Below are 27377 nucleotides of genomic sequence, written 5' to 3'. Positions count from 1 at the left end.
GGATACCAGTCGGATATTGAGGGGAAGGGCATTCCAGAGCTGTGAGTGAGAGACGGTTTAGGTGGGAGAGGGCTTTAGATACAAAAGGGATAGACAGAAGACATCCTTGAGCAGAAAGAGTTGGGCAGGTGTATAGTGAGAAACTATGGCTGAGATGTAAGGAGGGCAGAGCAGTGTATAGCCTTAAAAGTGAGGAGGAGAATTTTGTAAGTGATACAGAGTTTAATAGGAAGCCAGGAGATGCTGAGACAGATTTAGGAGAGAGGAAAGTGATTCTAGCAGCAGCGATTAGGATCAATGTAGGGGAAATAGGTGAGAGGCAGGTAGGCCGGACAATAGTGAAGACGTGAGAAAATGAGGGCCTGTGTTAGTGTTTTAACTGTAGAGGGACAGGCAGGGGTGTATCTTTGCAATGTTAATAAAGCTTGGCCCCCTGCAGGCGCACTTACTAGAATTCCCTCCTACTGTCTCTATACGTTCCCCTACCTACCAATTAGATTGTAAGCTCCTCGGAACAGGGACTCCTCTTCCTTAAAGTTACTCTTATGTCTGAAGCACTTATTCCCATGACCTATTATTTATATGATTACCACATGTATTACTACTGTGAAGCGCTATGTATATTTATGGCGCTGTATAAATAAAGACATACAATACAATGTTATAGAGGTAAAAATGACAGGTTTTAGCTACATTGTGAATGTGAGAGGAGAATGTGAGGGATTAGTCAAATGTGACCTCTAGGTAGCATACTTGTGATACTGGGTGTATGATAGTGACCCCTAGGCAGTGTGCTTGTGATACCAGGTGTATGATACTACTGCCAACAGTAATCTAGAAGGGGACAGTTGTGCCAGGTTTGGGAGGAAGTATGAGGAGCCCAGTCTTGGACATGTTAAGTTTGAGTCAGTGGAGGGTATCCAGGATGATATAGCGAAGAGACATTGAGAGACTTTGGTCTGTACAGCAGGTGTGAGGTCAGGGGTTGACAGGTATGTCATCACAGATGTGTTACCATGTAGGTCAGTGTGTACAAGACATGTCAGATACATGACTCAAGCCACCAAACCTTATATATAAAAAAAATCTACACGCACAATCAATCCCTGATCCAAAATCAGTTTAATGTTTGCTTCTTGAAGTACAATAGGTACCTCATAGCCCAGTGTCTCCCTTGCCTCATTCCCCCACAGAGGTCCTTAGTCAGTCAGTGGTAGTAAAAGTGAAATATTAACTTTACAGGAAGATCGTGTCAAAAGACACAGTAACATATTCTCCGCTGTCACAAGAAATACTGCTGTGAAATTAATTGCAGTCTCATCTGGCAGTTGAGGGTTTCATGAAAAAGTTTCATTTTTGCATTATTTGACATTCAGATGAATATCACAGTATTATAAAAAATAGTGATCTCTAGACTTTCTTTCAGCCCTGCCAGTGTGGGATACAATGTGTCTGAAGAGCTGTGTGATTCCTCTCTCTCTCTCTGTGTGCAGGGTCCCCTGCTCCCAGTTTGGAGTGGTATAAAGACTCCCAGAGAATCAGCAATTTGCAGATCCCACGTTACCGGACACAGACCAGCGGGGGCCTACAGATCCACGGTTTGCATCCACAGGACTCGGGGATCTTTCAATGCTTTGCAAAAAATGAAGCTGGAGAAATTCAGACCCAGACATACCTGGACGTGACAAGTAAGCATGTGAATTCCTTTCTGCTGTGCTTTAGAAAGTCTCTAGGGGATGGAGACTCCAGTTACACTGTATTTAAATAGTGTTTACTCAGAATGAAGAGTGCAGGTGACACCCATAGCTCAATGCTATTGCTTCTAGCCCTGCAACCTCAACATTTTCTGTTACTGCTCTTTAAAAATGAGCAGAGGAGATGTAAAAGCTTTTAATGCCTGATATCTCTTATGATGAAGGGTCCAGACTCTTTGTGCCTGTTGAAGTTTTGAAATCATGTCTCCCCGTGTGAAAAACTGCATTGGCTGAAGCTGTTCTTTTTAGTACAGACAGTAACTAGATGCCTTATTCTGCAGCTATGCGGGTTCTGTTATTACACAGGTATTATACAGAGGTATAATTCTCTGCATATGGATAGATATGCACTGAACGTTTCTTACACTAAGGACACGTTTTCATTATTTGCCTTTCCAGTACAACACAGGCACTTTTTTATAATTACATTTTTTTTTAATTATACATCTGAGCTCAAACCAACAATATGTATTATCCAACACTTACACAAAGTGAACTATTAATGAATAGCAATATACTGCTTTTCCTTTCCATCTGTTAATGTCTTTTGCACTGCAAGAGTTGGGTGACCATCTGATCATCTCTCCTAAGGGACTGTAGATCCTGATGTCTTTTGCACATGAGTTTAAATCCAAGTCACGTTCCCCCCCCCCCCCAGAACTGAGACACCATAATGACCTTTTGAATAGAAAGCAGTATAGGGTGAATGATCAGATTACATCTGTAACAAAGTTCCCCCCATCTACTAATCTACCATGTAACTATGTAACAGTGATTAGCGCACAGTAGAATATAGTTGTGTTTCAACTATTAAAGGTTATCTTTCACAACTAACACCATCTTTCAGAATGGGTCAGAAACATGCAATAGACCTTTTTGTTGCAGTGTTTCCGTCTGAGAGAATGTCACAGAAGAGATGGGTTTTGAATCATTTTTTTAAAGGGTAAAGGTAAATCAGAGATTTGGGGTGTTTTAGTGTCAGTTTAGAAGCTTTGTTTTGGGGAATTTTTGGGGGGGAGGGGGAGGGGGCTAGGTTGTTTTAGCTGCAAGTTATGAGTGGCATGTAATTTGGAATAATTATGCTAATGATTACACACATTGCACAAGCTGTTTGAAAGTGATTAGTGTTTAATGTGTTCACTGATAGATCAGCTGAAACACAAACCCAGTATCTCCTCTGGCAGCAAATAAGTTAAATGTCAGTCAATAATCCAGTTACCTAAAAAATTACAGAGCGGGTTCTCGTAATATCGTGGCTATCGCCCCGCACCAACACACAAAGAAATAATCAATATTCCACACCAGGTCCTCTCTATCATTCTTTTTGGGGCCCTAAAGCTTTTTACGGAACAATTTTCTTTTTCCATTTAAGTAATAAACCAAGATAGATTATTTGTGGGGCGATGGAGATTGAAAGATTCCAGTTGCATCTGAAAGGTTTTCCCTTAATGTGGCAATGTTCTTCCTGGTGAGAACAACCGGAAGGCATGTGGAGGACAGGGGGGCTCAGCTGTAGTCCTTAAGCCTCCCTCCCCCCCCAACAGGTCAGATTTTCAGGATATCCAAGCTTCAGCACAGGTGACTCAATCAGTCCCTGCTTCAGCACAGGTGGCTCAAACAGAGGCTCAGTCATTGATATCCTGAGACCCTGATCTGTTGGGGGAGGGGGGCTGGCATTGCGTGCCCCTGCTGTAGGGTATACCTAATTGTTGATTCTGTGGCATTTGTGTCACTGTTTTTTACGCTTAGATTTGGCCCCGACATTTACCCGCTTCTTGACCGACACCACGGTGACCGATGGGATGAAGGCGACATTAACCTGCGAGGTGCTAGGTGCGCCCAAACCGGCCATAATGTGGAAAAAAGGTATTGCAATTCTGAGCTGCTTTATGGCCAATAATTGTCTGCTTCATCATTCTTGAATAAATCATTCATGGTAAATTTTGAGAAGAACTAATGAATGTGTAAATTATTAAGGGCAGCTTAAAGAGGCAGTGCAGCGGCACTTCCAAAAAATTATCTTTATTTTTGTTTTAATATATGCAGCCTTTGATTACCTTTTATTGAAAACTAATAACCTAAGCTGTCGATTTCACTGGCTCGCTCTCCCGTGATCGGTCAGCAAAGATCCTGCTTCCCAGGGTTCACTAAATGGCCGCCTTTCAGTTTCAATCAGTATGTCAGTCCGTGTAACTCAGCAGCTACAACGTATTCTTATATTACTAAGGTAACATGATCCATTGTTACAGGTAGCAGCTTAAACTGCTGGGAACATTGGCAACAAATGATCACAAACAGGAAAGTGCTGCAAAGATCTTGCACTGTGGAGGGGCTCAAACCTGCTATAGAAATCAAAGGATGCTTTAAAACTCATTATACATGGCATTACAAGTTGAATAAAACTAAATGTAGAACGTATTATCTAATACTCCAGAACTGATTTATATAAAACACACACACACACACATAGGATACACACACACACGTAGGATATTGCATGGAGTGCCCCTTTAAGCCGTGGCATTATGACCAGGGGCAGTTGTTGTTTTAGCTCATCTGATTCTTTATTATACTGTGTCAACGTGAGAGGTATCCCCAAAGGAGGCGGTGGCATGAGCAGCGTCCGTACAACGCACAGCATGTCACTCAGTGCAGGGAAATATTGACTTCTTATTATCTGCTGTCTCCTCACATGGGTAAGCAAGTGACCTCCGTGTGCTCGAAATAACAAGTGCGCACTGTATGTCACCAAGCAGCGGCAAGCACATTCGTGTGCTAGACAAACCTGGCAGGGAAATGAAGGGCCCCAAAGCTTCCTGTGGGGACATTGCACTTGTGCCCTTCTACTTAACAAAAGCCCGGTAACCAGACATTCAGGTTTCAATGCCTCGTAAGGTTGCCTGGTGTTATTAATATTTAGAGTGGTTACACTACATAGCCATTCATTCTTGAGTTCCCACGTGGGGTGAATGCACAGCTGTATTATGTTTTCATCCCCCTGTTGTAATTCCTTTTACAGAAGCAGCGTTCGTTCGAGTTCTTCTTGGGTGTAGAATAGATGCACATCTGAAGGAACGTGTAATGTCATAGACATTTTTTGAGCACTGTTACTAAGGTGTGCTATGCTATAAGACAGGGGTGCTCAACTCTAATCCTCAACCCCGCCAACAGTTCAGGTTCTCAGGATATTCCAGCTTCAGCACAGGTGGCTCAATCAGAGGCTCAGTCAAAGATTCAGAGCTCTAAAGATTGAGCCTCTGATTCAGCCACCTGTACTGAAGCCGGGACTGGTTGAGCCACCTGTGCTGAAGCAGGGATGTCCTGAAACCCTGACTTGTTCAGGGGGTTTGGGGACTGGAGTTGAGCCCCCTTTGAATAAGATGTGAACAAATGTATCCCCAGACTAATTATTAGACTGGATATATTAATGTATAAGGTGTTTCAAAGTAGTTTTATCAGGTTTTTTTTACATACAAGGACACTAGTTGTAATTGAAGTTTTTATTTGTAAGTGGCAAAGCCCACTTTTTTTTTATATATATATTTTTCACTTTTTTTTTCTTGTTAAATGTTCTAATTGACTTTAATTAATTCAATGAAAATTGCTTAAATTTGTCCTCCATATCTTGCAGGAAATCAGATATTAGCCAGTGGCACAGTGCAGATCCCGAGGTATTTTCTCCTGGAATCTGGGGGACTGCAGATCTCTCCTGTGTCCTTTCAGGACGCCGGAAATTACACTTGTTATGCTGCGAATTCAGTAGGAGCTGTGAATGCCTCCGCTTCATTGGTCGTGTGGAGTAAGTCCCTACTTCCTTCCTCAAACTGGGAAACCAGGATTCAAAGAGGCAATCCAAGCATCTTAAAAATGTGTATATATACACTGATGATACCCATCAAGGTTTAAACATGTCTGTGAGTGGGTTTAATGGCTTTGCATCTCATCCCAGCCTCTGTCTAAAAGCTGTGTTTAAAACAGCATCCATTGGCTTGAGGATCTGCTTGTGTAATACGAGCTTGAGACAAAAGGTGGCACTGAGTGCTCATTTGCATGTCATTTCCCAGAAACACTTGCTGCAGTGGAAGTGCTGTATGCTGGGTGATAATGGGGAAAGACAGGGTTGCAGACCTGTCTAAGACATGCAAATGAACATACAGTAATATTTACAGTTGCTTTATGCTTTACTGTGGAGGGTTTTCGTCACTATATATATATTTATTTATTTTTTCAATATATGCAGTGTTTGATTACCTTTATTGCAAACTAATTTCCTAAGCTGCTGATCGATTGATTCTCCCGTGATCTGCCTTTCAGTTTCAAATCAATCCTTCAGTTAGTGTAACTCAGCAGCTACAACGTATTCTTATATTACTATGGAATATTGACAACAAATGATCACAAACAGGAAAGTGTTGCAAAGATCTTGCACTGCTGGGGAGGTGTGCTAAAGACTTCTCTATAGAGATCAAAGGATGCTCAGTGTATTAAAATTCCTTTAAAATGGCATTATGAGTTCAATTTAAAAATAAAAAATAAATGGTAGTAAGTATTATCGAATACTATAGAACTCATTTATTTAAAAAAAAAAACACATTTAGGATATTGCTTGGATTGCGCCTTAAAGCAACTCTTGCTCAGCTAGTGACAAATGACAGACTAACTGAAGGTTTAGGTGCAGACAGAGAGAAGTGTATGTATGACAGTGAGCGGGAATCAAATGCATGGTCTGTGTTTGTGTGTGTGTCTGAACACTGTGCCCTTTTGTGCGTGTGTTACCTGGAGCCGCATGTTACAAGGTACTGAGTCACAGGGATAGTAAGCTCAGATTTTCATCGAGCATGTTCAGTGCAGAGTACACGATATAATATACAGTAAGTCACTGGTCTTTCTATCCGAGAATGAGGCCACAGCTCTCCCCGCTGCAGCAGAGCAGCGTCACAGTTACAATAACACGGTCTCTACAAGTACAAACTGTTGGGACTTTGATGATAAACACGCCGTGCAGTGTCCGCTGGGAGAGCTGGCAGGTCACCGGCGAACATGTTTTATATTACCTGAGCGGTGACTGGTGTTTATTTTTCCCCAGCACGTACATCCATTTCCCATTCTCCAGAGGACGGCAGTGTTATTAAGGGAACCACAGCCACACTTCACTGTGGGGCAAACCATGACCCCAGGATTTCAGTCCGGTTAGTGTTACTTTTCTTCTGTTATTTGCGTTTGCAAAATTCGTTGTGTGGTGGTTGGTTGGTTTCTCTCTGTGTAAAGGGAGACGTTGGGGGGGAGGGAACCACATTGCCCCCATTTAACCCGTGTTCCTGACCCCATTATTCCTTACATTACTGCTGCCTGTTACTTACAAATGGGAATATAGGATGGATCAAACTCCTAACCCAGGGGTTCTCAACCCCAGTACTCAATACCACCCAACAGGTCCGGTTTTAAGGATATCCCAGCTTCAGCACAGGTAGTGCCATTGAAGACTGAGCCCCTGATTGAGCCACCTTTGCTGAAGCAGGGATATCCTTAAAACCTGACCTGTTGGGGTGGTCTTGAGGACTGAAATTGAGACCCCCTCTCCTAAGCAGTAACATCTCACATCAGAAACAAGGTATTCTTATGTCCCCACAACTTCAACAGGACACCTCTGCCCCTCGGCAATACACATTGCTATCTGCTACTTTTAATTACACATGTTATTCAGTCACACATCTGTTTTTTTTTCTATACGCACCAGTTCTAGACACACCGTGGCCATTACCAGCTCTTGGGTATGAGCATGTGGCATGTTTGGTAACCTCAGTGTTGTCAACTTGGAAGCCACAATATTCACTTGATGAGAATTATCCAAAATGTTTCATTTGCTTTAGTACTGTGGACAGCATGCTTATATATTTGGGCTGATATATAGATATATTTCATGCATTTATGTAACCCAATGTATTAGTATTTCATAGTGTCCTGTGAGCCAAATGTTTTTCTGGAATATTGTTGGTGTGCCTTTTTCTGATAAATCATGCTGTACTGTATATCATGTGCCTGAACTCTTAGATTTACGTAGACTCCCCTTTTACCTTCTCCATTGGCGCCTGAAACGATGGGGCGTATGTACTAAGCAGTGTAAAATTGACCCATCAAACTTCCTTTCAATCGTGCTTGTGTGCGCCCATATATTAAGATTACATTTCTCCATCTGTGCTAGCTGCATCAAAATGATTTTTCATTTCTTTTAGCACAGATGTAAATGGTATGTGCTAAAAAAATTGACGCAAATCTATTAAGTGCGTAAAAACCGTCCACCAAGTCCAACTTGACGTAAACCCTAAGAAGACTCTTAATAGTGTCAGCGCAGTTTCACGCACACAGATCTTTCATTATACAGGTTAACAAAATGTATTCATTTCACAGTGTGGCTAATATAAATAATTACACTATTAATTAATATTTGCTAATACTAGTTCAACATTTTTTTTAGAAATGCACTAAGGAGAAAGGAGACGAGTTGGAAGGTCGATTGACCTTTGCCTGGGCATACGTACTGGTTGGCCTGAAGCAGGGCCTTCCCTAGATCTGGAGATTGTTGACCTGGAGGAGGGGTGGGTGGAGTACACTGGATGACAAATGGAGCGATGAGGAGTAAGAGGATATTTAAAGTGAATGGGGGAGGAGCCTGCAGCATTGTGTGTGCTGCTTACAGTTGGCTGAGGAGGAATGAGACGAGCTGGAATGGGAGTTGACATCAACCTTTGCGTCCACACAGGTTTGCCTGACAGAGGGCCAAAAATGGCACCATCGTTTGGTCTGATGAAGAGTTGACCCTTCAACACTCAGGCGAGGGAAAACTCCGCGAGGATGAAATCTCTGGGGATTCATGGCTGAATCTAACAAAATAAAAGGAGAAGGGGTTACGGCAAAGTCGAAGTAGCAGTTTCTTTACTAAGGATACTACCACTTTGGTCGTCAGCGGTTGATGACCGTCAGGAAGGAGAGGGCAGTCAGGATGTTAGTGAGCCAGGCAAATATGCAGGAGGTCAAATGCGTTAACTGGACACCATTAGCATGCAATTGATAGTAAGGAATGACAACCCCTATTGACAGGCGATCGGTTTTGGAGTGAGTGAGTTGAAGTTGGTAGTAGTCACGGTTTTTTATTAGACGAATAGGAAAAAACTACCGATAGAGTAGAGAGAACGAGAGTGACTTCAAAAAGATAAAAAAGTTTATTGAATGATGTGCAATACAAGGACTGACATGTTTCGCGCGTAATGCGCTTTCTCAAGGTCCTTGATGGCGAGAAAAGGGCCGGTGCTATAACTTTACACCAAGAAAAGAGAAAACAGCCTGGAGCAGGGAGAGGTGAGAGTGTGTGGGTGTGTCTCGAGTGCGTCGCACCTTCCACCATTGTGTCCAGTATTTTTGGAGAAGTCGCCTGGCACCCTAGAAGAAACGTGCCAGGGCTTTTGCTCAGCACCTCACATGTCTCATATAAAAGTGCTTGAAACCAAATGAAAAGACGTAGGGGATTGTGGAACAAGTCATCCCGGAGCAATATGTACAGGTACTCCCTGGCCAAGCCATCATGCAAGAGCCCTTGCAGTCCAGCTAGTGGAGAACTTATTAGAGGCAGAGGTTAGTTGCTAGAGTGGGGACACTGCCTTCCCACTTTTAGACCAGGACCCACCACGTCAAGTTTGTAAGTCCTGGAGAAAAGACAGTAAGCCTTGAGAAGGACAAAGAGAAGGTGTGGCTGTATTACCTAAATTCCCTCTAAGGCCTCGGACACGCTTACCGCTGGCGTGCTGAGGTGCGCTGAGGCTCAGGGAAAGCGGGTGCTTTCCCTGGCCTTGCGGTTGCTTACCGCAAGCGCTCTCAGCCGGCCGTCAGGGGGCGGTCTGGGGGCGGGCGCGTCACTGGCCGGGGGCGGGCCAGTGACATCACGGAGCTGGTTCGCCCTCATTGGGCGAACCGCTCACGTGACCGGCCTGTCTCGCCGGCAAGCGGGGGGATTTTAAATTCCCCTAAGACCTGCGCTTCCGCAAGCGCGCAGAAGCGCAGGTGAGCCAATACTAAAGCCGCTCCAATTGCGGCTGTAGGGGCTCAGTGCTGAGCGGGAGCGCGCGTCAGCGTGCTTTTGCCAGCAAGCAAGGAACATGGCCGAGGCCTAAGGATTATCCCCTGTTAAAAAAAACCTTCCCAAAGCCTACATTTTAACCCATCCTCCCCAGAATGACCACTGCCGAAGGAGTCTGTTGAATTTCCTTTATGTGAAACTTGTTTGAAACGGGGTACTTCTTTCTTTTTCTTTTTCTTTTCATTATAGTCTATAACTAATTTGATGATATTATGAATTCGAGTCCTGTTCTGTATATACCTGTGTCTGAGGAGGTCATTTGTCTATGTATCTGTTTTTAATGAGGTAATGGTTTTGCTTTAGATCAGCATATCTTTATATCACTTGTCTCGTTGCAAGATCCATGTTTGTTATTTTCTGAGTCTCCATAGAGACGCTGGACGCTGTATATTGGAGTGGGCGCCGTGCGTGTCCATGGACTGACTACGGCAGTGATTTCTTTCCCATGTTTCAGTCCTGTGGCCGGCTGGCTTGTGCGCATGTGCGAGGTGTGGGGACGTGGGTGTGCACGGATTCATTACAAGATTATATCATTCTAACTTTTGTCATACTCGGTCGGTTGGCTTGTGCGCATGCACGGCACGTTGCGAAGGGATGACGTCATCGCGGCTTTTGGCGCGTATTTTCGGATAACGGCTGTTTAAAAGCACTGTTCACACAAACAGTACCTGACTCCTTAATAAAGTGCATACCGCACAAAACGCGTAGGAGGGTTGCTAGACCTCCGTTTATTTAATGTGGTTCTAATAAAATAATGTTTTAGATTCTATTTTGACCCACTCTCTTTGGCTGTGCGCCATATACCCATTTTTTCCTGATCTATCTTGCACCATTGGCAGCACACCTATTGAGGAGACACAGGACAGATAAATACAAAAGTGTGTGTGTGTATATATATGTATATACTGTATATGTATGTGTATATGTGTGTGTGTGTGTGTGTGTGTGTGTGTGTGTGTGTGTGTGTGTGTGTGTGTGTGTGTGTGTGTGTGTGTATATATATTTGTATATATACACACACATACATATTGTCTCATTCTCTTATTAGTCCAGGGACTATCCCAATGAGGCATTGAGGGGTGAGTTTATTCCCACTAACTCAGGACTTCAGGGAAACATTGTTCCTTTTTTGGACTTTAATGCTTGAGACTTTTTGACTCACTCATCTATACATTGATATACCTAGTCTCATGTCCTGTGTTTCTATTTATGTGTGAGCTAATACAGAGTATAAATATAAACTGATCCGGTACTCCAGCGCTTACACCACCAAGCACTTTTTTTTCTAATGAGAAAAGAAGTCTTGTGCCAGTTCCAGTCCCTGTTTGCTTGTGCAATAATGCAGTAACAAGATCGGTTGACTCTGGATCTGACTAAATCCTGGCTCCAAGGGACAAGAAGTGTGTAAATCATGATTGTACTACACATATAGAATGTATACATGGGGATGTACATCCATACCCAAGGCCAAGATAACTTTGGCAGTGAGGGGAAAGGATAGCCACGGTGACAGTTGCAGTGGACGTCTGGCTCCCTGCCTCCCTCATTTGGTTGAAATTGGGAGGGATTGACCCTTCTTTAACAGCTTGATTGAACATGCTAATAAATCATGTGGGCTCAGGCTTAAGGGAGCAGAAACCAGGGGAGAATGTTCCCTTCTGTCCTGTAATTTAAGATCCTGTCCCCATAAAACTAAAAAGGTAGGAAGAACAGTCCTAGCATCTCACTGCTAAGACCAATGGTAATATTGGATCTCAGGGTTACAGCACTAAGCCCCCAAATACTCCGGTCTTGGCAGGGAGAACCATATACGAGAGTGCAGAGAAGAGGGAAACCCTTGAGGGTTCTGTTTGGATGAGCATCACAGAACAGGGGAGGTGGTCAAGGAACTACTTCTACCAAGGCCAGTTAAAAAGGCTACTGTTACCTAACCTTCCGTGCCATGTGGCGGGCAATTCGGCTGAGATCAAACTTGAGTGTGGTACGTGCCTGGTTTTATTGGCCTGGAATTTATAAAGATCTTTCTAAATTCTTTGCTTTTTGTCCAAAGTGTCAACTGATCAGCCAGGTCAAAAACCGGTCCGATTGCCATTGTTCAGTACATCTTTTGAAATTACAGGGGTAGTAGACCTGTTGGGGTAATTTGATCCCTTTGTTAAGCGGTACAAGTTGATACAAGTAGTGGTGGATTATGCCACACACAGACCCAGAAACAGATTCACTGTTCCACTCTGTATATAACTGCGGAGACTGACAGAAACCTGCTAGACTATCAGCTCAGCTGCCAAGGGCTGTAGATAAAAACTTCAGCAGAGTACTGATGCTGAATATATGATTTGGACTGTTTGTTTAGTTCTCCTTATGCTGAAAGAAACTTCTTTTGCTGTGGACATTTTTGCTGACTAAAAGCCACATTTTATGTTCATCACAGCCCCTGTGTGCAGCCTCTGATTCACTGTGAGTGTGTGTGAGGGGACTGACTGCCCCCCAGATATAAACCTGCATGTCCCAGCTGCCACCCCAAATTAGAAACCCTAGGAAACACCACTGTATTGTAGCAGCCTTTTCTATTTCACTATTCTCTCTATTTTTAATAACTATATACCATTTTCTTGTGCTGAGATTGTTGACTAACATCTGTTACATTTCGAGTGTTTTGTTTTCGCTGTTCGTTCTCAAAATCTGAATTTGCTTTTTCATTGGTCTTTTTGTTGGCTGCTTTTTGATTTTACAGAATTAGTTTCCGGCATTTTTTTTCCCAATACATTTGTGCTTCATGAGTATTAATTTGGCAATATAGTCATTTGTCATTCTTTTTACCTTATTTTACCTTGGATCCTGGTTTCAAAATAGTTTATAAGCAGTCTGGTCAAAATCCACGTGACCTAAAATAGTGAGGGATCCCTGAGAACTCTCGGAGTTACTGGGGTTAGCTACTTTGTATGAATATTAGCTACTACTTATTATTATAATAATTTTTTTTAGTATTATCTTTCTTTTATTTGTTATTGTTTAACCTCTTATCTGCAAAGTGGGTGAAGCTCAGCCTGATCAATTACTTCAACCCCCTATTGTCCTTCCATTACCGTGTATTTTTCTTCTGTTCCACTTTGACTCCCAGACTTGTCTGGGTTGATTTAATAGGGCTAGAGCACAGAGATTAATCAGGTTTCAGACAATTTACCGAACATCTTGCTGTACCAATAATGAATCAGGTCTTGTCCTCATGACCCAAATCCTCATTAACATTCATTCCTCTGTGAAATCTGCTTTGTCTGAGCCGGCATTCCCTTGTGAAAGGATTGCTCGTCAATCATCATGCCTTTCTTTAAACGTCCATAGGTATCTGATCTGTGCTCCTTTCATCCAGTTGTCCTATTCTCTCATGCCAACCATCCTCTAGTCTACAATATGACCAAACTACCCATTGCAGGGAAATTAGACACTTCATATTAAACTAGCGGAATTACACTCCGTTGCCCGAGGAGGGGTGGCCAAAGTAGGGAGAGTTCAAGGTGATTCTTGAAGTTCTGGCAACACAACAACTGTGTGACTCCGACTTACTCCCTCCTCCCCCCAAACCAGTTGTGACCCTGCTCTTGGACTCCCTCAGCCCCACCCTCCCTATAAAAACTACCCACCGTCTGTCTCCTCCACCGCCTCCTATCTGCCATCCACCATTTTTCTAAGCAAATCCGCTCCTTGGTGTTGTACCTGGTAGGCTGTATATCTTGCTTGTGACATCATACTAGTGACATCATGATGGGATATCTTCTACAGCTGAACCTTTGTACGGAAACATACCTGTGCCTTTTATATATATTCGATATGATATACGAAGCTATGGGCTAAACATACCATAACCCGACCTACGCTCTTCCTTTTGATCCTATTAGATAGCACGCCACGTTTGGTGGCTCTCGGATTAAGCGTGTTGATTTGTATGGCCGGACAAACAAACAAACTCTCTGAATTATAGTATAGATGTCATTACTGCAAATTATTTTTTTCCATAGAACATGGCCAGGGATGGCCAACTCCAGTCCTTAAGGGCCACCAACATGTCAGGTTTTCAGGATATCCCTGCTTCAGCACAGGTGGCTCAATCAGTGGCTCGGTCATAATGACTGAGCCACCTGTGCTGACGCAGAGAGAGCCTGAATATCTGACCTGCTGGTGGCCCTAGAGGACAGGAGTTGGCCATCCCTGGAATATGGTATCTCCTGAGCAAAATAATCGTTGTGCTAATTGGTGAGTAAACTTCTTGTACATTTCGTTTGCATTTATTCTATCAGCATACATACATGCACAAGGAGAACTGACACATAGCTAAACGAAGGTAATTGAATGCTTGTTTTGCAACCGCTAAAGCTCATGGAATATTCAGAACACTACATGTCTCCTACACATCCTGCACTCTTACTCACCTTCTCATTTTCACCTGTTAATAACATTTTGAGACATTGTAATCCGCAGGTTTGCTTGGAAGAAGGATGGCAATATAATTGATCCAGCAAGCAGTTCGAGAATTACATTACAGCAGAATGGCTCCCTCTCCATCAGCCAGACATGGTCAGGTGATATTGGAGACTACACCTGTGGAATTGTATCATTAGGTGGCAATGATTCGAGAACAGCTCGATTAGAAGTAATGTGAGTACTTTCATTGTCTGTCCACCAGCTACATTGTAAACCTTGTATTACTTTAGGCTCTTGTGAAATAGTTTCTGCTTTCTCTGTTCAATTATTTGGAGCTGTAATGTCTCTCTGTGTTTGATGGGTACGTTTTTAACCGTGAACTCATTCACTTACCAGGAAAGTCAGTTAGGGCTGTCATTGAAGTATAAATGCTGCAAATATACCTGAGATCATTGGGTTGACTCAAATCTGGAATAGATCTTTAAGCGATTACTATGTTTACAGAATATGTAGCATTTACACCTTCCCATGAACTGGTTATCACCTGAAAACCCCGGAGTTAAAGATCCGACGTGTTTATATGCAGCAATAACAAACAAGAACAGTAACACATGGTATTGTATCCTCTTTTGAGGATAAATCTTCTGTAGAGTTATTGAGTTTAGATTGAGGTGGGTAACTTATTTTGTTGTAGTGTGATGTACAGGAAAGCCTAACATTTTGGATAAGGCAAGCTTTTAAAGGCAAGGTTCGTGCTTTTTATAATGATAGCTCGCAGTGTTTAAAATGCATACTGTGTGTACGCCATAGAGAAGCCGTAAAACAAATCTACAGTACAATGAGTGAGATGTCTGGGTTTTCTTCTCGGGAGTCCGGAAAACAGTAAAACACTAGTGTGTGGCTTTGATTTCTGATGCCGTGTATGGGACTGAAAGGCTGAAATCCACAGAGATTCATTATGAATCCTTCTATCTCCTGGGATTGTAATTATTATTATTATTATTACTTCCTTCCAATCCCATGCCTATATTTGCAGAATGCTACACTTATCACAGTGCAGCCTCCATTCGGAAGCAATTAACCACAATAGACACATGACAAAGCATAGACATATCTATAGGTAATAATATAATCGTTTTTTTTCTTGTATAGCGCTGACCGTGTACGATATGTATAGATACATATATCTCTTTGACAATTTGCTTTTGGGCCACGGGTCCTTTTGATCTTCCGCGGAGTCTGAGAGCTGCTGCTTTATATCCTGCTGTCTCACCACGAATAACCTAATTATTATCCAGTTTAATAAAATGTACAGAAGAATAACCGATACTTTCAAAAGTGTAATCACAAGGTTTATGAGAGTGTCTCCTGAACCACTTGACGTGATTGCTGTCTTGTAAATACAGGTACCTATTATTCGTTTTGCAGTCTGTAATTGGTTCATGGAGCAGTGTGGAAAAGAACTCCCTGATTTACAGCAAAATATTCACCAGTGTGGATACTATTGTGCTTTATATCTGGGACATCTTAGCTCCTCAATGTGTCAATTAAGTCATTCTCATTGTTGCTCCCTTATTGGGACATAATCCATGGCCAGAGTTCATATGGAACGCAGAAGCCTCCTCTATTTGTGTTCTAATTATTAAACTGCTTTTCTCTGGCTGCATCGTAATGCACTGCTGCAGCACAGGGAGTTATTCACTAAAGTGCAATAGTGCAAATCAGGCACTATTGCACAGAAACTCCCATTGACTTCTGTGTCCCCTATCCGTACTATTGCACTTTAATGAATGACCTTCCAGTCTGCGTGTTCTTGTTCACACATCTCTGAAGCGAGTTTTTTTTTTTTTTTACAGTGAGCTCCCCCATTCCCCGCTGAATCTCTTGGCCGTACTGGACTCCACAAGCAGCCGAGCAGTATCGCTGTCTTGGGTGCGCCCGTTTGATGGAAACAGCCCTATCCTGTTCTATGTCGTGGAACTGTCTGAGAACAGTAAGTGGAACACCAGTGTTCTGGCTTCATGTTTGCCCCTTGATGGGAACAACACAATTGAGGGTTCTGTTAGCTCATCCTTTTCTGTCCTTGTGATTAAGCCATTCTACACACTGTGTTACCTGCAGATACCACCGGCAAGTGGTTATTACCACCCCAACATTTAGGCTCAGCTCTACTTTTAGCCGGTAATGGAAATCCATAGGACTGTAATTAGAACCCAATGAACTGCACATCTCCAAATCAATGTCAGCCAACGTCGGGAGGCAGAATTTTTCCCAGGTGTTAGTAATCATAATGCTAAAAGAACTGAAATCAAGAAATATGACTCTGGGAGGCAGGCGAGTGTTGAGATGTTCTTTCAAGCATTCAGTGTTTCCTATGCTTGGTGTTTGTTGGGCTTCCGTCACTTTTTTTTCTGCTCCCTTGCAAAAGAATTGGTTTAGCATCACTGTGCTGACAGGACTTTATTTTGTAACAAACACACATCTTTCCGCCTGGCAGTGCCGGAGCATTATTCCAAATGCAGATTAGGGTTATTGCTGCCTGAGATCCACCTGCGGTTACTGCTCCGTATCCCTTTATTGCCATCTTTAACCTCTTCCTCTGTCTGGGACCTGGAACACATTGTAGAAAATGAAAGAATGGAGAACATACAGGTGCGCCGGCGAGGATTCTAAAACTTGCCTTGGGAAATCTGGGGCTATCACCAACAAGACCCAGGTACATGCTGGGTACATGCTGGGTACCTGCTGCAACATTTCAGTGACATTTCTGCAGACAGACTGAATGGGACTGCCAGGGACCCCTGCTGTTTTAATCCGATGGGCCATTAGTCTCTGCAGAAATGTCACTGAAATGTTGCAGCATGTACCCAGCATGTACCTGGGTCTTGTTGGTGATAGACCCAGGCAAGTTTTAGCATACTCGTCGGCGCACCTGTAGTTTGAAGATAACACTGTTTTGACTTCTATGGTGGCCTTAAATATCCCTTTGATTGATGTTTTCTAAATGAGGTCACAGATGTCCATTGCCAGTGTCCATTGCTTCTCTTATAGCAGACACATTGTGAATCACATGGTTTTGTGTACCTATTTATCCCAGCTTTCAAGTCTGATCTTAATTGTTTCAGCTTGCCACAGCTTGGTTTTGTACCCAGTTCATTTCAGTGTGTTTACTGGTTACTATTAAGCACAAACACAGTGAATAGATACATACGCCTCTTATCTCTCTGCTGAGGTGGTGTTGAATTTAAAATGTTGGGACTAATTAGCAGCAGTAGGTGTCCCTTCGCTTCCACCGTGACTTAATAGTCACCTGAAGCTGTAAAGATGTTGTTCCCTAAACAAAGTACATGCAGCACTGGAATCATTTTGGAGATTTACCTACAGTATCGGAGAATAAAGGGGTTCAAATCTCCCCCTTAATACTCAATTCTGTTTCTATCTTGGATGCTTTGAGTCTAGAATGTGGTCACAGGCTATCAAGGCATTTCAATTATTTCTTATTTAATCTGCAGCCTTTATGGAAGCGGGGACCTTCTGCTCTGTTTTATAGCAAACTGTAAAAGGCATAAAGGACGCTGTGAATTTTTACCAGGCATAAGGCTTCAGTAGACTGGATGAAGCCATTTGAGAGAAGTACATATGCATTGATTGGTAGTTTGTGGAAGTACGTTTCCCCTCTCTCCGGAGAGCAACAATTTTAATTATGCAGACTTATTGAACCCTTTAATATGGTGGCAGTGACCTGAATGTTCAACTTTAAATCTTTTACAGTAAAGAACTTTTTATTCTGAGATTAACTCTGCTACATGGGCAAGGAAGAGGAGTCCAGATCTAGCACTTCTTGCCTCAAAGTACAGCTGCAGCGGCCGTTATTCGAACAAATCTTGGCGCCGATTTCGTGTGCGCTGCAGTACTCCACGCGGCATGAACGCGGCCAATTGCCCCAGGCACCCGCGCTTATCGCGATTTCTTTTGTTTGAATTTCATGGATTCTGTTTCTTTGGGTGCAATGAAATGAATGAATTGCAATGTGTACAGTACAGTACTGTGCTACTGTGTCCATTTCAACCAGAACTCTAAAATGCCATTTTCTGCACTCACCGCACTCGCGTCTTAAGGCGGTAAGGTTGGAAGACATCCCGCGTCATGACATGGGTATTCCGATGTACACAGCGCGTGAACTGTTTGAATAACGTCCGCTGCAGCTGTATAAGCAGATGAACCTGGGATGCGTCTGTAAATGAGGGCTTACATCTAGTTAGTATATGGATCTGACACGACTTGTGTCGCTGTGTTATGTCTCCAGGCTTCCTTGTTTAAGACGGAGCCAATAATCTCACGGGAACCATGAGGTGGGTGTTTTATATGTAATGTTTGGAGTGTCAGATCTATTCTTCTACTTGGTGGAACAAGCCCCTGGTTCCTACTCTGTTGATTCTTTTTGACAGTCCAGTTGTCTTTCAGATGACTAATTGTCCGGAGAAAACTTGCTATTTAAATGTTAAAGACATTCTACAAATGGACTGAATCCCAGAGCTACTGTAAGTAAGTGAGTAAATCCTCTGCAAACCACAGAGCCCTGGAGAGGAATACAGTGGCTGTGTATTAGTTCTCCGTTTAATCTCTCTTGCTGCCACATCTTTTATCTTCCGCTGAGAGTGGAACAAGGATAAATAAAGTATTCTACAGACAGAGCATGTAAACAGAGAGGAAGCCTGCGGTGCCCTGAGCTCAATAGGCCTCGGTTTAGAATCAAACTGTTCAGCGGATCGAGCTGCTTTGGTTAAGCACTCTTAAGTGATGTTTACACTGGCAATAAAGCCGTAAGGCTGACTCATCCCTGGAAGCAAACAGGGCCTGCTAGCTCTCTTTAGAGGCCAATCGTTCTTGTTAGACAGCACAGCTCCATTCTATGATTAGGTCCCTTCAGGACGAATCTGATAACATTGACAGGATCAGAGCAGTCGGTTTTCTTGGTTGTAGTGGCACAAGCTGCAGGTTACATTGCCAGAGTCGCAAACCAATGGTTTTCATAGTTGGATAAAAAGGTGGGGGGGGGGGAGGGGGGATTTATACTAAGTCTGTGTTTGCCAAGGTTTTAAAGGAAACTAGTGAACTGCAAAAGCCCCAAATAGGTAACGGGTTAACCCTGGCATGGTTGCAAGCTGATAATGCGTTGGCCAAAGGATTCACTAAGTGACCCTTACTTATGAGAAGGCTAACAGATGGTATTTAACTTGATAATTTGTCATGTTGGACGTAGCACTGGGGCTTTTTTGTCTTTTGTTGCATACATTAGGTCAGGTTTTCAATATATCCCAGCTTCAGCACAGGTAGCTCAATCATAGGCTCAGTTGAAGACCTATGCTGAAGCAGGGACTGATTGAGCCACCTGCACTGAACCAGGGATATCCTGAAAACCTAACCTGCTTGAGGACAGGAGTTGAACACCCCTGCATTAGGTTACTACCCAATAGTGCTCCTATTGATATATATATATATATATATATATATATATATATATATATATATATATATAGCAAATGGAAATATTACTGTGTGCTCATTTGCATGTCTTAGACAGGTCTGCAACCCCGCGTTTCACTATATATATAGAAAGAGAAGAACAGAGAGCGCACGTCCCATAGTCCCATAGTGTAAAAAAGTACATTTAATATTAAAAAGAGGACAAGGGGATTAAGGACACTCAGAAAAGTAAAAGAATTTTAAGCAGTTTGTGATATAATCACCACCAACAGGGCAACACCGTCCTGGAACACATCAGTGGATCGATTGCCAATCCAGTTCACCTCCAGCAGTTTTAGATGAATGAAAACGCTGTGTCTCTGCTTGTAATGCGATTTCAAGTTGTCAGCCTCAGATCAGCTCCATGCGCTCTCCGGCCGTAAAGTGCGCACTTGCGTGATGACGTAGTGTCGTGGTGACGTACCCTGACGCGTTTCGTGACTACAGTGACTTTTTCAAAGTGACTTGAAATCGCATTACAAGCAGAGACACAGCGTTTTCATTCATCTAAAACTGCTGGGGGTGAACCGGATTGGAAATCGATCCACTGATGTGTTCCAGGACTGTGTTGTCCTGTTGGTGGTGATTATATCACAAACTGCTTAACATTCTTTTACTTTTCTGAGTGTCCTTAATCCCCTTGTCCTCTTTCTAATATTAAATGTAATTTTTTACACTATGGGACGTGGCTCTCTGTTCTTCTCTTTCTATAGATTTCTGCTGGAATTGGTTATTCCTTCTGAGAGCAGCCTTGGATCCCTGGCAATCATCTTGTTCCTAATTTGAATTTATTCTGGACTTGCACTAAGGGTTGGACTTTCTACATTTTTGTTTTTCTTTTTTCCTTGTTTGTCATATATGTTATCACTATTGTTGGCACGTTATATATTTTTTTTAGATTTATACATTGTTGTTTATATATACTGTACATTTTTCTTTATTTTTATATTATTTTAATCACTTTGTTTCACAAGTGGCGCTTCTGTACTTTCTCTTTATATATATATATATATATATATATATATATATAAAAACAAAGGAATAGGCACAGCATAAATATGCTAAATAAAATGTCTATATTTAGTGTAATGGTTTGAGCTTGCAGGGACTGTGTGTGAACTATTGAACTGAACTATTTTAACATATTCAAAATATTGTAATCAAAATACTTGGAATCTAGTGTGCAGTAATAAGTACCCACTGTCGATCACATGCCTTGTATTCCAGGCCAATTCTGTGAGCATTTTTTTGTTAATGAGCCTAGCCAAATTATAAGGATTCTGCTGTCAAAAAGCCATTACTGCAATGAATGTACTTTGAATAATTTAAATATTCAACATTTATAACCTAACTGGCTTCATGCCCCCGGGGAACGTGAGAAATTTAGGCAAGAAATTAGTAATTCACTACTCAGCCCAAATGTTAAAGGGCGCTCACATTCAAAGCAAGGTGTTTATCTGGGGTTTGGGCTAACTGAATTAAGAAGTCTGCAGTTTCCTACAGTACTTTCTGTAGACAGGATTCCTGACAGTGTACCAGCCATATCCTTGTTGCTGGTTATTAATTAGAATTCTAGAGAAACTATATTTGATGTGAAAGGAAGAGATGATTCGTTTTTTTGTATCAGCTCTTATCAGTGGCTCGCCATTTCAGAGACATGCAACACACCGCTAGTCAATTACAGAAGCCAAGCAGAGGTGGAAATAGACACAAACTATTGAAACAAAGGGAGCTGTTTTGGATCAATTGAAATGAATGCGAACAGGGATTTCTCTTGTTTCGTGTGATCATATACTTGTTCATTTATGTAGGATACTTGGACTTATGGAGTGTAATATGAACTATAACACTGTGCCAGTTCTCTTCTGTTTGGTTCTTCATCTGCCTTTGTATACTGGGAATTACTTATAGTAAGCCCTTGTGAATTATTTGTTTTATATATTCTATTTAATGTATTTATTCACTTTATTGTGGTGTTATTGTTACATGCAGACCTGCTGACGGGGTCTCACAAGCCTTTAAACAAGTTGACAGGAAGCATTCCCCTTTGCAGAATTTATTCATCCATATTTTGAAGAGTTTCATTATGTATTTAGATATTTTTCAGTTTACTTGAATGTATTTTTCAACAGATTGCCTTCCATTGTTTATTAATAACGTGTATCTTTTGTGAGTAATATGGATGTTGTTCATTTGCACTCTGCATATTTTTGTTTAAATCTCAGATTTTTACTGTAGCCTATGTATGTTTGCTTTGCACTTATAATTCACTGGTCCGTAGGTTTCATTGAGAGGCACTTTCGGGTTCTAGATATTTTTAACTTTTGCGTGATGTCATGACGGACCCATGACATCATATGGAAACATGGCAACCACAAGGGATTAGCGTGCCACGTGGTTTGTAGTGGGTTTTGATGGCAGATACATCCCTCACTATACTAGACTCTTGACCACAAGGGCATTTTGTATTTTTCTGAAATATTGAGTCTCGGGTCTAAAGTATTAACCATAAGGAATACCCAGAAGATGCCTTATTGGTCATTTATTTAAATGGCTTGTGAGGTGTCTCCCAGTTCCGGAAAGGTGTCTTCCAGTGCCAGAAAGGTGCCTCCCAGTGCCGGAAAGGTGCCTCCCAGTGCCGGAAAGGTGTCTTCCAGTGCCGGAAAGGTGTCTTCCAGTGCCGTAAGGTGCCTCCCAGTGCCGGAAGGTGTCTCCCAGTGCCGGAAGATGTCTCCCACCCAGTGCCAGAAGGTGTCTCCCAGTGCCGGATGGTGTCTTGGGACATAAAGTTACTTTGTAAATATAGCCAGAATTATCTAAACATTCAGGATACATTGCTATTAGACTGTTGATGTTATTCTGTAAGTGTGCAGTTGATGAAAGACGAAAATGTGCCCAGTAGTTTGGATGACATGACACTTGTGTGCTATGCGTGCATCAGAATGTCCACCATGTTTTATTTTTAATCTACCCCCATTTTTTTAAAATCTGCACGACACTGGGTTGGTAAATAGAGGTCTTTATGCAGCTGTCCAGTTCATTTATTGAAACACAACATTTTCATACACAATAACATTGTGATTTGAGCGCAGTGTCTGGTGGACTTGTATGGAGTCCCTTTCTTGCAGCTGATGAAGGCACATAGTACAGAATGGATTTGGCTGGAAGATCTGTTTTTCACACACCTGCAGAATGTTGGATGGAGAAATATTCTAGTCGAGAGCAATATTTCATTCTATCCCTTCAGACAGAGCCACTCATGGGTGTGGTTTCATAATGGACTGCCAAACAGATGGGTAGTGAAATACACAGCCCATCTGTCTTTATCATGCTCATTTCTTTTTTTTATTAAAATGGTAATGAATATAGTTTTTATTTATTAAGCTTTGGCATGTGCAGCATTACTTTCCAGAAGATAACGGCAGAATTCACAATACCTAATTGCATTGCTTTTCATTTTTCGCCTGCCTAAATTCTCTTTCAGATTTTCTTTAAGGGCTTGAAAGGCGGAAGCTGACTCTCTTTGTATTTATAAATTGTGGAATGGAGTTTTATCCCGGTTTACGTATCGTCTTCTTTTTTCTTTCACCAGATTCACCGTGGAAAGTGCACTTGTCGAATGTTAATGCAAAGTTGAGCGGGTCCACAGTGAGCGGTCTCACACCCGCTCGGACATATCAGTTTAGAGTCTGCGCGGTTAACCAGGTTGGCAAAGGCCAATACAGTGCATCAACCAGTAGGTAAATAAAGATTTCATATCCATTTTCAGTCCCGTGCAGAAAAATGTCATTTTCTTTTGTGCCAATGTTTACACTTCAACAAGTCTTTATCAGATAATTTCTAGCATGAAGTTAGACTAACGCTCATAAATCTAACCCACCAAACAGGGATAGCTGTCAGGAATTTCAGATTATGACCCGTACATTGTGGTGTCTTGTGACATAATACTGCTTTGTAAATATGTATGTTGTGTATGTATAATCTTTATTTCTATAGCGCCATCCATGTACATAGCGCTTTTACAGCGGTAACACACGTGACATAATAGGAATAAGCATACATAAAATTAGACATTAGGAAAAGGAGTCCCTGCCCAGAAGAGCTTACAATCTAATATGGTCCCATATGTTAGTGCAGAGTTTAATTGTGGGTTGTTTTTCCGGGACCCACAAGACGGTTCTTTATAGCCAGTAACAGTGTGTACAGAGCTTTTCACACCTCGCTGCTCTTTGATGTGCAGGTATTAAACATTACTATAACAATCCTACAGTTTGTACTTTTCCAAAGATAAAGTCGGATTCCTTTTCCACTGGGGCAAATAAAACCACTAAGGAACCCCAGCCCTCTAATAGCGTCTGAGATCAGATGCATTGTAAGGAACCCCAGCCCTCTCTAATAGCGTGTCTGTGATCAGATGCTTTGTAAGGGTTAATACACACGTCTAAACTAGCTGACTCGCCTTTCTCCTCCGCAAGGTACTTCAAATCAGTAAATATTTACTCCTTACTCCCACCACCATAGTTAAATGATAAAATATATATATATTTGCCAGAGTCTTTGGTCCCTGTTAACTAAAGGAAAACTATGCACTTAACACAAAAAAATCTGTTGTAGTTAAAATGTGTCCGAAAATGTAATTGACTTTTTACAATGCGTGCAACAGTTCAATCAGAGCCCAAAGTATTACTTATTAAAGTTTGGCTTTAATATACAAAAATGCAGTGCTAAGGTTACAGAAAAAGATTATTACTAGAACATACAGTTATAATGAATGCAGACAGTTTCTTAAAATAACAGGATAAAACATAAGCAGAAATCCGTAGACGTTGCCAGCTGTCATAGGTTCTTCCCAGAGGGGTCACTGGAGTAGAAAGATGAGAATTCATGTGTCTCATCCCAAAACACACCTCTGCTGAATTCTGATTTCATAACTCCATGGCAAGACCTATATGCCATTATTCTCCGTTTGAAAACAACATAACCCTACCCCTTTCATCAATCAGCCCAGGCTGACAGGTTTACAGCCATAAATAAAGAAAACCTTCCTGTTGACTCTTTTTAAAGTTGGCCTCAATATATAAAAGGCTTCATAACTTTATTTCTATAATACTTAGGCACACGCCATCTTCACTGTTGCGTCTGTGCGCTCCACATACACGCCTCAACATAAAGTATGGCCATGTAACATCTGTTTTTGCAGGAGAAACAGATATCTGTCCTTGGCACCTCCTAATCATCAAGTGGTTGGCGTCATTTGATTCGTGTAATCGCAACGTTTACAAATATCTAGTTATTCTTGCGAATTGCTGTCAGGCCCTGAATTCCATATTTAATATCTGTAATATCTATTCTTTTAAGAATGCCTTTCAAGGTATATTTAAAAGTGTTCTGTTTATCCTAGTGTCAGTGAAGCCATATTTCAATCCCGTCTTAACCCAAGATGTCCTTATCTCTAAATCCTATCATCCCTACAAATCACAGGAGGCCTGGCCAGGGGTCTAGCAGGCTGTAAGAAAACAATTCTTCTATTTTTAAGACCATTTGTAACCAACATTAACCACTTGTGTTCCATATGGATTAAAATACTACATACAGCTAAACCCCGTTATAACGCGGGTCTCGGGGTCCACCCCGAGACCACCGCGTTACTAACGGGGTCGCGAGAAAAAAAAATGGCCGCCGCGCTTTAGCGCATATTCATCCCGCGGGACAGGAGATGGGAGCGGGCATGTCCCTCCGCTCCCCGCTTCCCCCTGTCACCGCGGGACAGGCCGCGGGGCAGGAGATGGGAGCGGGGATGTCTCTCCTGTCCCCGCTTCCCCCTGTCACCTCGGAACAGGCCGCGGGGCAGGAGATGGGAGCGGGGATGTCCCTCCTGTCCCCGCTTCCCCCTGTCACCTCGGGACAGGCCGCGGGGCAGGAGATGGGAGCGGGGATGTCTCTCCTGTCCCCGCTTCCCCCTGTCACCTCGGGACAGGCCGCGGGGCAGGAGATGGGAGCGGGGATGTCTCTCCTGTCCCCGCTTCCCCCTGTCACCTCGGGACAGGCCGCGGGGCAGGAGATGGGAGCGGGGATGTCCCTCCTGTCCCCGCTTCCCCCTGTCACCTCGGGACAGGCCGCGGGGCAGGAGATGGGAGCGGGGATGTCTCTCCTGTCCCCGCTTCCCCCTGTCACCTCGGGACAGGCCGCGGGGCAGGAGATGGGAGTGGGGATGTCCCCTCAGGTCGCCGCTTACCTCAGAACCATGCTGCCTGCATGGAGGTTGTAGCGGGGGGTTTCTTCTCCCCACCGCTGTCCCCGGTGCTCCCGCTGCCTGCGCGGGAGGAGGGGGGGGAGCGGGTGGTGGTGCTGGTCGCGGCCCGTCTGTGTAGAGTGAGAGAGTGTGTGTGTATGTATATATGGGAGAGAAAGTGTGTGTGTGTATATGGGTGTGTGAGTGTGGGTAAGTGTCTGAGTGTGTGTGTAAGTGTGTGTGAGTGTGTGTGAGTGTCTGTGAGTGTGTAAGTGTGTGTGAGTGTGTGTGAGTGTCTGTGAGTGTCTGTGAGTGTCTGTGAGTGTCTAAGTGTGTGTGAGTGTGTGTGAGTGTCTGTGAGTGTGTAAGTGTGTGTGAGTGTGTGTGAGTGTGTGTCTGTGAGTGTCTAAGTGTGTGTAAGTGTGTGTAAGTGTGTGTGAGTGTGTGTGAGTGTCTAAGTGTGTGTAAGTGTGTGTGTGTGTGTGTGTGTGTGAGTGTCTGTAAGTGTGCGTAAGTGTGCGTGCGTGAGTGTGCGTAAGTGTGTGTGAGTGTGCGTGAGTGTGGTCAGTGTGTGTGCAGTGTGTCAGTGTGAGCAATGAGCAGTGTGTGTGCAGTGTGCAGTGTGTGTGCAGTGTGGCAGTGAGCAATGAGCAGTGTGTGTGTGCAGTGTGTCAGTGTGAGCAATGAGCAGTGTGTGTGCAGTGTGCAGTGTGTGTGCAGTGTGGCAGTGTGAGCAATGAGCAGTGTGTGTGCAGTGAGTGTGTGCAGTGTGCAAAAAAAAAAATGTAAAAAAATTTTTTTTTTAAATTTTTTTTTTTTTTTTTTTTTTTTTTAAAAAAAAAACGGGAGCCACGGGAAAACCGCGTTATAACCGAATCGCGGTATAACGAGGCGCGTTATAACGGGGTTTAGCTGTATCTTCTGCCATACTCCTTACCCATGCTATGGCCAAGTTTTCTTATTGAGTCGGTTGTATTATAGCCGCCTTGATTGGCATGTGAGTTCAGCCCATAGCTCTTTCATAAAGACACAGAGCTTCTCCTCACTGACATTGAAAGCAACTTGAGAAGTAGGTTAGTGAAAGTCAGGAACAAGTCAGCAGCGTTTAATGGATCCCTTGCAGAACATTAGCATGTGCTTGAAAGACAGACAATTCTGAATCTAAATGCTGTTTGGAATGACGAAGAATATTTGATGCTCCCATTTCTTGGCTTTCTCTTTTGTTCTTTCCCAGGCTCACTGTGGCAAGTGAGTAGAGACAGGCAACGTAACTCAATCCCATATACCATATAAAGGAGAGGCCTTTTATTTTCTG

At 42.8% G+C, this 27377-nt stretch overlaps 1 protein-coding gene across 2 annotated transcripts in view; it reads left to right on the top strand.

Annotated features, from left to right (window-relative positions):
* SDK1 (sidekick cell adhesion molecule 1) overlaps positions 1 to 27377 on the top strand; it is a 489999-nt gene that overhangs the window by 301656 nt on the left and 160966 nt on the right. For both annotated transcript variants that reach the window (XM_075565975.1, XM_075565976.1), the window contains exons 9-15: positions 1494 to 1688; positions 3504 to 3620; positions 5386 to 5553; positions 6841 to 6943; positions 14362 to 14538; positions 16161 to 16297; positions 23423 to 23570. In XM_075565975.1, coding sequence (XP_075422090.1) covers positions 1494 to 1688; positions 3504 to 3620; positions 5386 to 5553; positions 6841 to 6943; positions 14362 to 14538; positions 16161 to 16297; positions 23423 to 23570 — 1045 coding nt within the window. The remainder of the gene's footprint in view (positions 1 to 1493; positions 1689 to 3503; positions 3621 to 5385; positions 5554 to 6840; positions 6944 to 14361; positions 14539 to 16160; positions 16298 to 23422; positions 23571 to 27377) is intronic.

Source organism: Ascaphus truei, chromosome 11 (assembly GCF_040206685.1).
Source record: "Ascaphus truei isolate aAscTru1 chromosome 11, aAscTru1.hap1, whole genome shotgun sequence".
NCBI lineage: Eukaryota > Metazoa > Chordata > Amphibia > Anura > Ascaphidae > Ascaphus > Ascaphus truei.
The sequence above is the reverse complement of the archived record's forward strand: the minus strand, read 5'-3'. Positions and strand labels throughout refer to the sequence as shown.